The 14,262-nt window shown below is 45.0% G+C and overlaps 1 protein-coding gene across 4 annotated transcripts in view; it reads left to right on the top strand.

Annotated features, from left to right (window-relative positions):
* MYO1B (myosin IB) overlaps nucleotides 1–14,262 on the top strand; it is a 518,726-nt gene that overhangs the window by 334,374 nt on the left and 170,090 nt on the right. For all 4 annotated transcript variants that reach the window (XM_063934156.1, XM_063934153.1, XM_063934155.1 and 1 more), the window contains exons 8-10: nucleotides 12,129–12,227; nucleotides 12,386–12,489; nucleotides 13,735–13,882. In XM_063934156.1, the coding sequence (XP_063790226.1) occupies nucleotides 12,129–12,227; nucleotides 12,386–12,489; nucleotides 13,735–13,882 (351 nt within the window). The remainder of the gene's footprint in view (nucleotides 1–12,128; nucleotides 12,228–12,385; nucleotides 12,490–13,734; nucleotides 13,883–14,262) is intronic.

The following is a 14,262-nucleotide window of genomic DNA, read 5'->3' as shown; positions in this document are numbered from 1 at the left end:
TGGACAGTCTAGACCAGGGACCAGTGGCCCAAACATACTTATACTCTACCACTGCATGGAAGAGGTGGAGGCAGTGAAATGCTTTGAGAAGCAGGGTTACTTTTTGGGCTTCTCATTTACATTTCAGGTGGACCAGTGTAGGATTATTTTAGTTGCTTGTGAGATTTCTCCTTCACATAACAAATCAGTAAGTGAAACAAACATTTTTAATTTTTTAGTTTTCACCATCTTAAAGACAAAACCATTATAGTGCACTAAAGCAAGTAATTTATTTATTATTTATTTATTAACAGTTTCTTATATAGCGCAGCAAATTCCGTTGCGCTTTACAACTGGACAGAATTAGAAGATAAAACTGGGTAAAAACAGTCATAGAGGTAGGAGGGCCCTGCTCGCAAGTTTACAATCTATAGGGAAATAGGCATGGATACACAAGGATAGCTATCTATTGCATAGTTGTCCACCAGATTGCAAAGGTTCTTAGTGAGCTGCATGATATCACATCACAGCCGTGATGAACCAGGGTCAGGAAGAAGGTAGAGTGAAGAAAGAAAATATGTGGGGGATATGTATGGACTGTACTGTGGGAATATAATTGGATAGCAAAGCTATGAAGGTAATGTGAGCGGTTCTGGAATTTGATATGCTTGTCTGAATAGGTGAGTTTTCAGGGAACGCTTGAAGGTTTGAAGACTAGAGGAGAGTCTTTTTTTTACGTGGTAGGGCATTCCACAGAGTGGGTGCAGCCCGAAGAAAGTCCTGTGATCGTGCATAGGAGCAAGTAATGAGTGTGGATGAGAGACGTAGATCTTGTGAAGAGCGAAGGGTACGGGTTGGGAGATATTTTGAGATAAGCGAAAAGATGTATGTTGGTGTAGTATGGTTAATAGCCTTGTCTGTAAGTAACAGTATTTTATATTGAATACGGTAGAATACAGATAGCCAATGGAGGGACTGACATAGTGGGTCTGCAGACGATGAACGTCTAGCGAAGAATATTAGCCTCGCAGCTGCAGAATGGATTGTAATGGTGAGTCTCTTCTTAGTAAGACCAGTAAGAAGGCTATTGCAATAATCAATATTGAGTAGGTCACTGGTTGAGGAAGAGTATACCATTTCATCTTGGATCTTATCAATCTTGTCCTTTGAAGTAGGAAGCAAGATCTTGCGCCTTGATAGTGGCTGCCGGGTTTAGTGAAGGAGGGTTGAGAAGTGATTTAAATGTATTAAAAAGTCATTTGGGGTTAGAGTAGGTGTGGGCAAAATACGGCCCGCGGGCCGGATGCGGCCCGCAAACCGATCCTGCCCGGCCCACTGCCTCCCACCAGCGAGCAATGACAAGCGGCCCGACCGGCTGAGCTGCTTGTCATTGCTCTGAGCTGCAGTACCTCAAGTTGCCAGCGGCGCCTCTCTCCCCTGCTGCTGCTGCTGCGTTGTAGCAGCCTCCTCCTCCAGAGTCCCCAGTGACAACGGCTGTGTTCAGCCGAGAAGGGGGCGGGGCTACGTACCGGCGAGGGGCGGGGCTACACGGGACCTCAGGGGGCGGGGCTACACGGGACAAGACAAGAGCCAGACCGCTACAGATCCATCCTTCCTGCCACTGCCAGCCAGGTCAGTAAGTTAATGGGAAAAGTGAAAGAAAGGGTGTGTGTGTGTGTGTGTGTGTGTGTGTGTGTGTGTGTGATAGTGTGCATATATTTGTGTGTGCGGGCAGTGGCATCAGACTGTTTTTAGGTTTGGGGGAGAGATCTTTAGCTCTCGCTGTACCAACCCCTCCCGTGTTCTGTCACCATGTCACCCCCATGTTCTGTCACTATGTCACCCCCCCCCCCCCGTGTTCTGTCACTGTGTCACACCCCCGTGTTCTGTCACTGTGTCACACCCCTGTGTTCTGTCACTGTGTCACACCCCCCGTGTTCTGTCACTGTGTCACACCCCCGTGTTCTGTCACTATGTCACACCCCCCGTGTTCTGTCACTGTGTCACACCCCCGTGTTCTGTCACTATGTCACCCCCCCCCGTGTTCTGTCACTGTGTCACCTCCCCATGTTCTGTCACTGTGTCACCCCCCCGTGTTCTGTCACCGTGTCACACATCCGTGTTCTGTCACTGTCACCCCCACCGTGTTCTGTCACTGTGTCACACCCCCCATGTTCTGTCACTGTCACCCCCCTCCCCATGTTCTGTCACCGTGTCACCCCCACCATGTTCTGTCACTGTCACCCCCCCCTCCCCATGTTCTTTCACTGTGTCACACCCCCCGTGTTCTGTCACCGTGTCACACATCCGTGTTCTGTCACTGTCACCCCCCCTCCCCGTGTTCTGTCACTGTGTCACCCCCACTGTTTTCTGTCACTGTGTCACACACCCGTGTTCTGTCACTGTCACCCCCCCCCTCCCCGTGTTCTGTCACCGTGTCACCCCCACCGTGCTCTGTCACCGTGTCACACACCCGTGTTCTGTCACTGTCACCCCCCCTCCCCGTGTTCTGTCACCGTGTCACACCACCCATGTTCTGTCACCGTGTCACCCCCACCGTGTTCTGTCACTGTGTCACACCCCCCGTGTTCTGTCACCCCCACCGTGTTCTGTCACCGTGTCACCCCCACCGTGTTCTGTCACCGTGTCACACCTTTCCCCAGGGGCCATAACACACTGGATAATTTTCTTGCTGCACAATAATTATCCTAAATAAAATGTTAATGTGTAAAAAGGCTCTCTACCTGCCATAATGTGTGTAAAAGGGGCTCTACCTGGTGTAATGTGTGTAAAAAGGCTCTCTACCTGCCGTAATGTGTGTAAAAGGGGCTCTACCTGGTGTAATGTGTGTAAAAAGGCTCTCTACCTGCCGTAATGTGTGTAAAAGGGGCTCTACCTGGTGTAATGTGTGTAAGTGGCGCTGTGTGGCGCAATTTGAATAATGGAGACTATAGTGCAGCCTAATATGAATCTGTATTTTTTGCCCACACCCCTTCCACATGAAGCCACGTCCCTATATTTTTGGCAAGTGGGGCGAGCTGCTATTTTGTATGTGGCCCTCGGATACTGACAGGAAATGTCAAGTGGCCCCTCAGCTGAAATAATTGCCCACCCCTGGGTTAGAGGCTTGAACAGAGATGAGAGTTTGGAAATATGTTTGTTTGGCAGTGTCCAGTAATAAAGATGATTTACTGCAAATCCATTATACAGTAGTTGCTAATTATGAATAATTTACCAGAGTATTTTGTACTAGTTCCTTTGTCTACTAGAGTTTTAGGCTCTCGCAGAAATTCCTACCTGAGGCTATAACTGACGTCTGTGATTATCTGCAGGTGTGCCTTGCATACACGCCATCCAGATCAGCATAGGCTACTTAAAGTGTGAATTATGTGTGGGATTAAGAATTTTTGATAAGGGATACTCAACCTGTATTTTATTCTCATGATCTAAACCTGCATAACAGAGCTGCAGTGGAATTACATACTTTATAATTATGGATTCAGTTTTGGAGAATTATGGTTCTTTAACCATTCTCAATAATAATGCATAATGGCCCTCATTCAGAATTGAACGCAATGCTGCGAAGACTCAGATCGGGATTATTATCGAAATGCGCAGGGGTCAAAATGCGATCGCATCCCGGGAGGGTGCAATCTCATTTTGATTTACAGCAGAGGCCATGGGGGGGTGGGGGGGGTCGTTGCGGGGGAGTGGTCCGGACAGTGCACCCGGATTATTTTTGGGGTGGCTGCATGATGTCAAATGCAGCCACTCTGATAAAGAATATGACGGCGGTGCGGCTGCATACACAGCTCACACCTGCAGATGCATCGACTAATCACCTCTATCACATCTCTACTGTGGTACTTACAGGTTCCACACCTGTTAGAAGGACACTCGAACTGGGTGCTTCTGACCACCATCAGGGGTTGGGCGGCAGTGACCTTAACTCAGGGTTATCAGTTCCAGGGTCATTGGTCCAGAGTGGAAGCAGACTCCCCGACTGATATCTTGGCGTTGAGTGCGATCTTCAACTCCCACTGTCAGGCGTTCCCTTTGTTACGAAGTCCAGCTATTCAAGTACAGTCCGCTAACGCCACGGCTGTGGCGTACGTCAACAGTCAGGGTGGAACAAAAAGCAGAGCAGCAATGCAGGAGGTAACCAAAATCCTGCACTGGGCAGAGAAGTACACCATAGCAATTTTGGCTATCTTCATACTGGGGGCTGACAATTGGGAGGCAGCATTCTTGACTAGTCGAGATCTACACCCAGGGGAGTGCCTCCACCCTCAGGTGTTCCAACAGGTAGTTTCTCGGTGGGGAAGGCCACAGATAGATTTGATGGCATCTCGCTACAACAAGAAGCTACAGTGGTATTGCGCGAGTGAAAGGGATCCGGAGGTGGTAGCGGTGGATACTCTAAAGTCTCCTTGGGTCTTTTAGTAGGTCTACCTGTTTCCTCCGTTTTCACTACTTCCTTGAATATTGAAGTGAATAAAGTGGGAGGAAATTCTGGCAATCCTCATTGCTCTGGATTGGCCTTGCACGAAGTGGTACGCCGACCTCCTCTCCCTTCTAATCGACGACCCCTGACCCCTGCCATTTCTATAAGACCTTCTTCAGCAGGGTCCTTTTGTTTATCCGGACTTACAGCAGCTATGTTTGATGGCGTGGCTGTTGAGAAGGCAGTACTAGCACATAAGGACATACCTACTGCAGTGATTCCCACTATGCTTCAGGCAAAAAAGGATGTCCCTTCCATGCACTACCATAGTATTTGGAAGGCATATGTCATCTGGTCTGAACAGAGACGGTATCCATCAATGGGTTTCAGCTTGGGGAATCTTTTAGGTTTCCTGCAGGCAGAATTGCATGCTGGAGTGCAACTGGGTTCACTGAAGGTGCAGGTCTCGGCCTTGTCAGTGTTTTTCCAGCGACGGTTGGCAATGCTCCCGGACGTCCAGACATTTCTGAAGGGTGTTCTCCGTCTACAGCCTCCATATGGTTTCTCCAGTCCTTGATGTTTGAACCGTTGTAGACTACGGATTTGAAATATCTCACCTGGAAGACAGTTACTCTCCTGGCTGTGGCATTGGAATGGAATTGAGCATACTCTACCATGTTTACAAGCCGACACCATGTACTAGCATCACCGAGTGTACTGACACTCTTGGGTGAGAAAGGAAGTTTCTCCGGCAGGGTCCACAGGTTATCCACAGGATAACAATGTGATATGATGAAGCGACAGCGGATTTGCACCAGTCGGTCAAAGCTTTCTGGGTTCCCAGCATGCAACGGGCTCGTCCATATATCCCCGCCTCCTGGCTCAGGCAAATCCGTTTTTTTGTTTGGTGCGGCAAGAGCCGGACCATGGTCAGAGGGCTGCTGGGTTTTAGCAGCCCTAAGCTTTCTTATTTTATTTTTATAGTCTTACTATTTTTCTGAGCATTCTTTCTAAACAGCATCTTATACGTACCTTAGAAAGAGTCTCTCCAACAACTCTCCGCCGGGTCGCGACAGCGCTTACCCACGAGTACAGTGCTGTTTCTGCAGGCGTCTGTGTCTGATATACTAGCAGGTCCAGCAGATGTTACCAGGCTGTGGCCGGAGCACGGGGAGAAGGTAAGGCATCGGTTCCGCTTAGAAGAGGAACACTGACACAGCCGCACTGTTTTGGGAGGAGACTACCAAATAGTCGCTGATGCGGCTGCCACCTCGGGTACACCAGCGCTAGGCCTTAGGGATCATAGGCTCCAGGAATAGTACAAGGCCATGATCCCTAGGGTTGATGTCAGCAGTGGGGAGTCAGATGCTCTCCTGGTTGCCTCTCCCCCTTGTTCATGACCAGTTTCCTCCGAGTCTCCCGCTATGAACTGTTTTCCTGATTCCGTCTCATATGCTGTACATGTGGAGACCCAGTCGCAGCATAGATGGCTGTGTGACTGGTGCGTCTGTCTTCACTGAGCATCTGTATTCACTATAGGTTCATGGAGCGACAGTATACACTAGTAGCATCTGGATCCACTCAGCGTTCGCTAACGTGCTGATCGGTCCTGGAAGCGAGGTGAGTCTCCCTGTATCCCACTCTACTGAGTACAGGTAATACAGCACTAAGTCTCTATCTACCTTTTGAGTATGACTGGTTAGATAAGTGCCTATTGCATATGAGTCTGTATAAATATACTGTTGTTTCTTTCGCAATGCGTCTTAATACGGTAGATCTGTTTAAACATGATTCAGTAATATGTTCTCCTACATGCTTGAAATGTTGATGAAGAGCTCATATGGATTATTATACTAATGTAGAACATGTGACTGACTGCTAGTGTGATTGCTGACTTTACTATATTCTGTCAGTTTTGTTTTATTCCGATCCTCAATGCTGGTGCATGGGTAGGGTCGGATTGTATGTCACTTACAGTTGCAAATTTAGTAGTACACTGTGAAAGTGTTGATTATTTATCATGTCTAAGAGTGGCAAAGGTGAAGAAGATACACTCACAGCAATACCAACACTTATATCATGTTTGTCTTGCAAAGCTGTGTTATCCTCTCAGGATCTGGTTCAGGATGGTTTGTGTGCAAGTTGTTTTAGCTTTCACCAGGGGTTCTTGAAAAATACAAGGCAGTTTCAGGTGCAGGTTGATCCACCTTTGGCTATGTTTGCACAGACTTTATCCAGTATAGCTGAACGGATAATTCCTCCATCTCCTGTACCAGGGATAAGTTACACGATTAACCTTACATGCAGCTTCCCACTTGTGGTGCATCACTTCTAGCAGCAGCCTCTCAGAAGAAACAGGCTGATAAGCCGGTGGTAAGTAAATCTTCATCCTCACATGCTACACATGGTTCAGATGAGGATTCATCGGAGGATGACAGCTCAATTAATTCTACTTCGGCATACGAAGAGAAGGAAGGTCTCAGCTCAGTGGATATAGCTGAGTTAATTAAAGCAATGAAAGCCATTCTCTTCTTAGAGGATTCAGCAGAGCCCGTGTTAAAAACCAAGGCACCTGTGTTTAAACGTCCCAAAACAGTTAAGACTGAGTTTCCAGGGTCAGATCAGCTGACGGAAATCATGGAAGAGGCTTGGGCTACGCCTAATAAGTTTAGAATTCCTAAGAAATGGAATTCCAATTATCCTCTTCCAGCTGGGGATTGTTTAAAAAGGGAGGTGGCTCCTAAAGTAGATACGCATGTAATTCGATTAGTGCAAAAATCTACATTACATTTGCCTTCAACATCATTAAATTATGTCATGGATAGGAGAGTGGATGGTTTTCTTAAAACCATTTTTTTCCTGCCTGGGGCAGTTACAAGGCCAGCCATGGCTTCAGCTTGGTGGGCAAAAGCAGTGGCTGCCTGGGCTGATGCATTGGAGGGGGATTTTTCAATAGCATCTAGAGAGCAAAAATCCTATATAGCACATATAAAACAGGCTGCAATGTTCTTGAAAGAAGCAGCATTAGATATGGGTACTATTGCCTCCAGGGCATCAGCTTCAACAATAGCTGCTCGCAGAGCAGTTTGGCTACGTACTGTACGTGGAAAGCTGATTCAGAATCTAAGAAGGTTTTGGAATCTTTGCCCTTTTCTGGAGATATTCTTTTTGGTAAAGAATTGACAGATATTTTGTAGTCAGAAGCAGACTCCCAAGAAGGTCAAGTTTCCTTCCACATACAATTTCAAACCTAAAGTTCTGGCTTTCGGCCCTTTCGGTCTCAAGGAAAAGCTAAAGGCAAAAGTGATAGAAGGCAGTCCCAATACAAGAAGTCTGGTAAGACTAAAAAGCATTGGGCTACCAGAGGACCGGTTGGTAAAATAGATAAGCCATCAGCCTGATGGTGTAGGCCTCCACCTGGGGGACCCCAGGGTGTGGGGCCGACTTTTTCAGTTTGCACAGATATGGCAGCAGTCTACAACAGAGGCCTGGGTGCAGGAAACGGTATCTCTAGGTTATGCTTTTGCCTTGAAGTACCCTCCTCAAAGGTTTTTTTTAGTACCAGCCCGTCTCGGGTAGAGATGAAGGCCAGGGCTTTGCAAGTTCAGAAATTGCTTCAGTCAGGAGTAGTCACTCCTGCACAACGAGGACAGGGTTTTTACTCCAACCTGTTTTTAGTTCAGAAGCCAAATGGGTCATTTCGGCCCATTCTCAATCTGAAACTGCTGAACAAATACATTTGGGTACCTCGGTTTCACATAGAGACCTTATGTTCCATCATATTGGCCACGGAGCTAGGGGATTATATGGTATCTCTGGATATACAGGATGCTTACCTACATGTTCCGATAGCACTGTCCCATCAGTGCTATCTCAAGTTCGCTTTCCTCCAACAGCATTATCAGTTCCAGGCCGTATCTTTTGGGTTAGCTCCAGCCCCCAGAGTATTTACCAAGATTATGGTGGTAATGGCAGCTTATCTCCGACAGCAGGGGATAATAATTTTTCCATACCTCAATGATCTTTTAATCCTGGCACAGTCGCAGGAATTGCTCCTATGTCATCTGCAATAGACAATAATGTGTCTGCAGAAACACGGGTGGCTCATAAATTGGGCAAAATCGTCTCTGGTTCCGTCACAGCAGATGACTGACTTGGGGGCTGTACTGAATTCAAGTTTTCAGAGAGTAATGTTACCTCTGAACAGGAAATCCAAGGTTCAGTCAACGATTCAGGACTTGATACACAGTCAAAAGGTATCCATTCATGCAGCAATGCGTGTGATGGGTTTGATGGTGTCAACATTCGACATGGTGGAGTATGCACAATTCCACTTGAGGCCTCTGCAGCATCTGATTCTTGCCAAATGGAATGGGCTGCATCAGACGATAAATATACAGACTATGGTACTTACAATAGAAGTAAGACGGTCATTAGCCTGGTGGCTACAGACATCCCATCTGGACAAGGGGAGACCCTTGTGGATATCATATTGGGAAATTCTGACAACGGATGCCAGTCTCCAGGGCTGGGGAGCAGTGTGAGGAAGGTTGTGTTTCCAAGGGCAATGGACCAAGGAAGAAGGTTGCCTACCAATAAATATATTTGAACTTCGGGCCATATACATAACACTGATTTAGGACATTCTTCGGGGTAAACCAGTCCAGATCCGCTCGGACAATGCGACGGCAGTAGCATACCTCAACCATCAGGGAGGAACTCGCAGCCGAAAAGCATTGAAGGAGGTAAATCACATACTAAAGTGGGCAGAACTTAATCTTTCAGCCTTGTCCGCAGTAATCCTTCCTGGAGTCCTAAACTGGGAAGCGGACTTTCTCAGTCGACACGCCATTCGGGAAAGCGAATGGGCTCTACACCAAGAGGTCTTCCAGACTCTAGTAGACTCATCATGGCATTCCTTCTGAACAACAAAGTGCTCGCATATGGGTCAAGAACAAAGGATCCCAAAGCGATCTTTGTGGATGCCCTGTCGGTGAGATGGGACTTTCATCTAGCTTATGTGTTTTCTCCAATCACCCTATTACCAAGGGTGTTGAGAAAGATAAAGTAAGGGAAAGGTGCCGTGATACTAATAGCTCCGACCTGGCCCAGAAGGCAGTGGTACACAGATTTGCAGAGAATGTCGATGGATGCTCCACTTCTGCTCCCTTAGCGTCCAGATCTACTGATGCAGGGTCCTTGTTATCACAGACATCTGGATCGACTGTCTTTGACGGCGTGGCTCTTGAAACCTCTATCCTGAAGTCAAGAAGATTCTCACAACAGGTAATTCAAACTATGCTTAGAGCAAGGAAACCTTCCTCAGCTCGCATTTATCACTGAATTTGGCAAACCTATATTCATTGGTGCAGTGAAAGGAAAATGGACCCTAAGTCTTTCAGAGTTTCCAGGGTCTTAGCATTCCTTCAGGCAGGAATGGATAAAGAATTGAAGGTGGCTTCCTTGAGAGTGCAAGTGTCGGCATTGACTGTATGGTTCCAAAAGAAAATTGCCAACTTACAGGATGTGTTGACTCTCTTCCAGGGAATGCTGCGCATTCAACCTCCTTTTGTTCCTCCTATAGTGCCCTGGGTCTTAAGTCTAGTCCTGAAAGCCCTTCAAGTTGCCCTCTTTGAACCACTTAATAAAGTGGATCTTAAATGGTTGACAGCTAAAGTTCTCTTTCTCCTGGCTATGGCGTCAGCTAGAGGAGTGTCGGATTTGGGGGCTTTATCGTGTTGTTTCCATTTTTGATTTTTTTATCCAGGTAAAGCAGTTCTGGGAACTGGATCTGGGTATCTTCCGAAGGTGGTGTCTAGGTTCCACCTTCATGAAGAATTTGTGGTCCCGGCTTTCCTGGTACCGGGCCTTTCTACGGGAGATGCATCGCTGGACATGGTCCGTGCATTAAGGATCTACGTGGACCGTACCAGTGCCATCAGAAAGACAGATTCCCTCTTCATTCTTTACGGATTTAACAAGAGAGGATGGCCTGCTGATAAGCAGACACTGGCAAGATGGCTTCGGATGACGATTTCAGAAGCATATTCTCAAGCTGATCTCTCTGTTCCGGCTAATGTCTCTGCTCACTCTACTCGTAAGGTAGGTCCATCATGGGCAGCACAACGTGGTGCTTCAGCAGAGCAGATATGTAAGGAAGCTACATGGTCTTCCATTAACACATTCATTAGACATTGTGCCATGGATACCTTTGCCTCTCATGATGCTGAATTCAGGTGAAAGATTCTCCTGTCTAGTCAGGAGCATCCCCATTACTAAATTGCTTTGGGAAATCCCATTGTTATGCTGTGGATAACCTGTGGACCCTGCCGGAGAAATATACGTTATGGTAAGAACTTACCATTGATAATGGTATTTCTCCTAAGTCCACAGGATCCACAGGGATCCCACCCTGACGCACCTGATTTGAGGATCCTTTTACTCACTAACCTCTTTCTTCTTGTACGGAAGGGTGTGCATGTGTGCTCTTATCGCCTGATTAGGGCTGTGTATGATGCCCCTGCCTTGAGCTTTGGAATAAATCTGTATTGCCTGAGGCAGGAGGCGGAGATATATGGATGGGCCCGTTGCAAGCTGGGAGGCCAGAAAGCTATGATCGATTGGTGCAAAGCCGCTGTCACTTCATCATATCCCATTGTTATCCTGTGGACTTAGGAGAAATACCGTTATCAATGGTAAGTTCTTACCATAACGTAGATTTTTTGTGCGTTTCATATTAACCAGCCCATCGTGGTGCCTGTTCTTACGGAAACTCTTGTCTTTATATTCCGTTATGTTCCGTCTCTCACTGGGCACAGTTTTCTGAACTGGGTCTGATGGGAGGGGTATAGAGTGGAGGAGCCAGCACACACACATTCAATTTTAAAGTGCACCGCCAACATGGACCCCGTCCATACACCACTGTAAACATCACCCCATCACCCCATTATCCCCTATGGACTCCGAGAAAAGGATTTATTGTGAGTACCAAAATCCCATTTGTCCAGCTATGCATTAATCTAAGTGCACTGTGCAAATGCAGAGATAACCACCTTACAGCGGTTGCAATGAGAAGGTTGCAGTGATGGGTTGCACCTGACAGTTTACTCGCACCAGGCATCTTGTACTGTGTGGCATATTGACATTAGATGTACACAAACTTATCTGTAGTACATTTTATTTAATTTCAAATATAAAAAAGAAATCTATTTGTTGTGTATATATATATGAAGCCATAATTCCTAAACAAAACAATATACAGTATCTGATCAACTGTTGTTTTTACTTAATATGACTTCTACTTTTAAATATTGCATCACTCTGGGCAGGGCAGTTCAGAATCCAGAATGTGAAAGAAAGGCTTGCAGTTGCCTAGGTAACAATGCCTTGTACAAGGTAGTAAATCCATAAACAGGGACATGGCTAGTGGTAAATCAAGCATTATTGGCTTTCTAGATTGTTGCCATACTTACTATTTGCATTACATTGGAATTCTGTTTCCTTTTTTTTTTGGTTACAAGGTCTTGAGAAAATTCTTCATGACACTTTAATTTCTTATATAATTGCGGAGTAAAGTAAAGCGAGAATTGGTGTACTTTACGTAAACTGTTTATCGTTTACTTTTTTAGCTTTGCTCTTCTTTAAGCAAGTAATTTTTTTTTAGTGTAACATATTGGTAATAGAACTTAATGTGCTTTCTGTCTAGATCTCCTAGAGAAGTCCAGAGTTGTCAAACAGCCAAGAGGTGAACGGAATTTCCATATCTTTTATCAGATGTTGTCTGGAGCCTCTGAGGACCTTCTAAGTAAGGATTGTAGGGATTATGAAAACAGCTCTTATTTAAATAAAATAGAATATGCTCCAAACCAATTTTCTTTTACATTTATACACTTAACACATTTTCATTGCTTTGTATACTGTATAAAATATAAATCCAGATAACCGTCCCTATAACTTTTCCAGGTAAACTGAAACTGGAACGAGATTTCAGCAAATATAACTATCTAAGCTTGGATTCTGCCAAAGTGAATGGTGTAGACGATGCATCCAACTTCAGAACTGTCAGGGTAAGAGAAGGAATCTTCCATTACATGCGGTTTCAGGTTGTGAGTATGGTATATGCAATGTGAATATCTCCACCAAAACTTAACATTTTTACATTAGTGGGTGTATACAAAGATGTAAAATTGTGGTGTCCTTTCTACTGTATACGGGGGAGTACTGCTCCCCAGATCCAACGGGATCTTAGGAATCTTACATGGTCCAGTGGCAGTGGTGTAAGAGTCAATTGCCGTGCTCCATAGCAACATTTTGACAGGTCCCCCTGCAATGATACGCCAATCCCATGTGATGCTGAGAAGATATTTTTTCTTTATTAGTTTATTGATGTTACTATATTATTTTATTAATGATAGGAACTATTATGTAGATGAGAGAGATGAGTTGGTAGTATTTACTATATGAATGGTGGGCTTTGACAGTTGTAGGAAATACAGTATGGAATATTATACAATCAGTGGTGGTAGTGTTGCAGCTGTGGAGACTTTAGGAACTTGACTGGTGCGTGTTTATATAATAGTTATAGACAGTGCTTTTTTCTGGTGGTGCTCAGCCGTACACAGTACTTCCATATGTTTTTCTTATTTTTAATTATTTTAAATAGAACTAGAAATAAGTAGAGTCCTTTCAGAAATTAATAAAATAAGCCCCTGCACTTACTGTATTCAGAGTATGAAAGTAACTATGAGGTCTATTCATGAAGCAGTGAAAAGAGTGGAGAAGTGAGCTAGTGGACAAGTTGCTCTGCGACGCATGGTGCTGTCACACAGTCACTCTCAGCCACTGTCTGCAGCAGCGTGACTATCTCTGTCTCACCAGGCCACCCCTTCCGGGGCAACAGATGAGCAGCACGTCCTCCCATTGGACAGAACACTGGCTCTCCTGACATGACCTCTGCACAAAGCCCAATGGCCTGTCTCTGCTGCTGCTTCTGCCTGTTTGAGCTGTAACTCAATGTCAGGTCGTAGCCAGGTGCCATCCTGCAATGCCAACCCCACCTACCGCTTCACACCGGCCCTGCATCTTAGAAATATTATATTGAATCGTTGCATTAGAGTTGTTGACTGTCTTATTGTCACATAAAGAATCTTGATGATTATTTTGTATCTGTACTATGTAGGACCTGAATAAAGCAATTATTGTATATGTGAAGTATATTGAATCTTTAGACGTCTATATTGAAATGGTTTTATATCTATGCTCATTTTAATATTCATATGACACTTCATATAATTGAATTTGTCTTTTCCCAGAATGCTATGCAGATTGTAGGCTTTTTGGAACATGAAACACAGTCCGTCTTGGAGGTTGTAGCTGCAGTGTTAAAATTGGGAAACATTGAGTTTAAGCCAGAATCCCGTGTCAATGGCCAGGATGAAAGTAAAATTAAGGATAAAAATGGTAAGATCTCTGTATGAGCTATATAACACATAGACCATTTAATAATTAAACAAAAAAAATATCTTTTAAACAAGTAGACTTTGTTTTTATTAAGTGACCCGGTAACTTAAAATTATAGCTTAAAGGCTGAACTTCCTGTGGAACAAATTGTAGTTTTAAAAGAGGCACAGTTAATGTTTTTGTTGTTTTTTAAACAAGCTCCTTTGTTTGCTGAAAAGTTAATTGGGTGTAGTTGTCAGCTATTCATATTCAAAGTGGCCACATCATGACCACAGACAATAGTATAGCCAGAGGATAGAATGTTTAAAGCTTCAACATGTCCTTTTGGTTAGATTTTGATTAAGAAATGGAGAAAGAAAGTGCATGTTGGTTCTTGCAGA

Source organism: Pseudophryne corroboree, chromosome 7 (genome assembly GCF_028390025.1).
Source record: "Pseudophryne corroboree isolate aPseCor3 chromosome 7, aPseCor3.hap2, whole genome shotgun sequence".
NCBI classification, from domain to species: Eukaryota; Metazoa; Chordata; class Amphibia; order Anura; family Myobatrachidae; genus Pseudophryne; species Pseudophryne corroboree.
The sequence above is the reverse complement of the archived record's forward strand: the minus strand, read 5'-3'. Positions and strand labels throughout refer to the sequence as shown.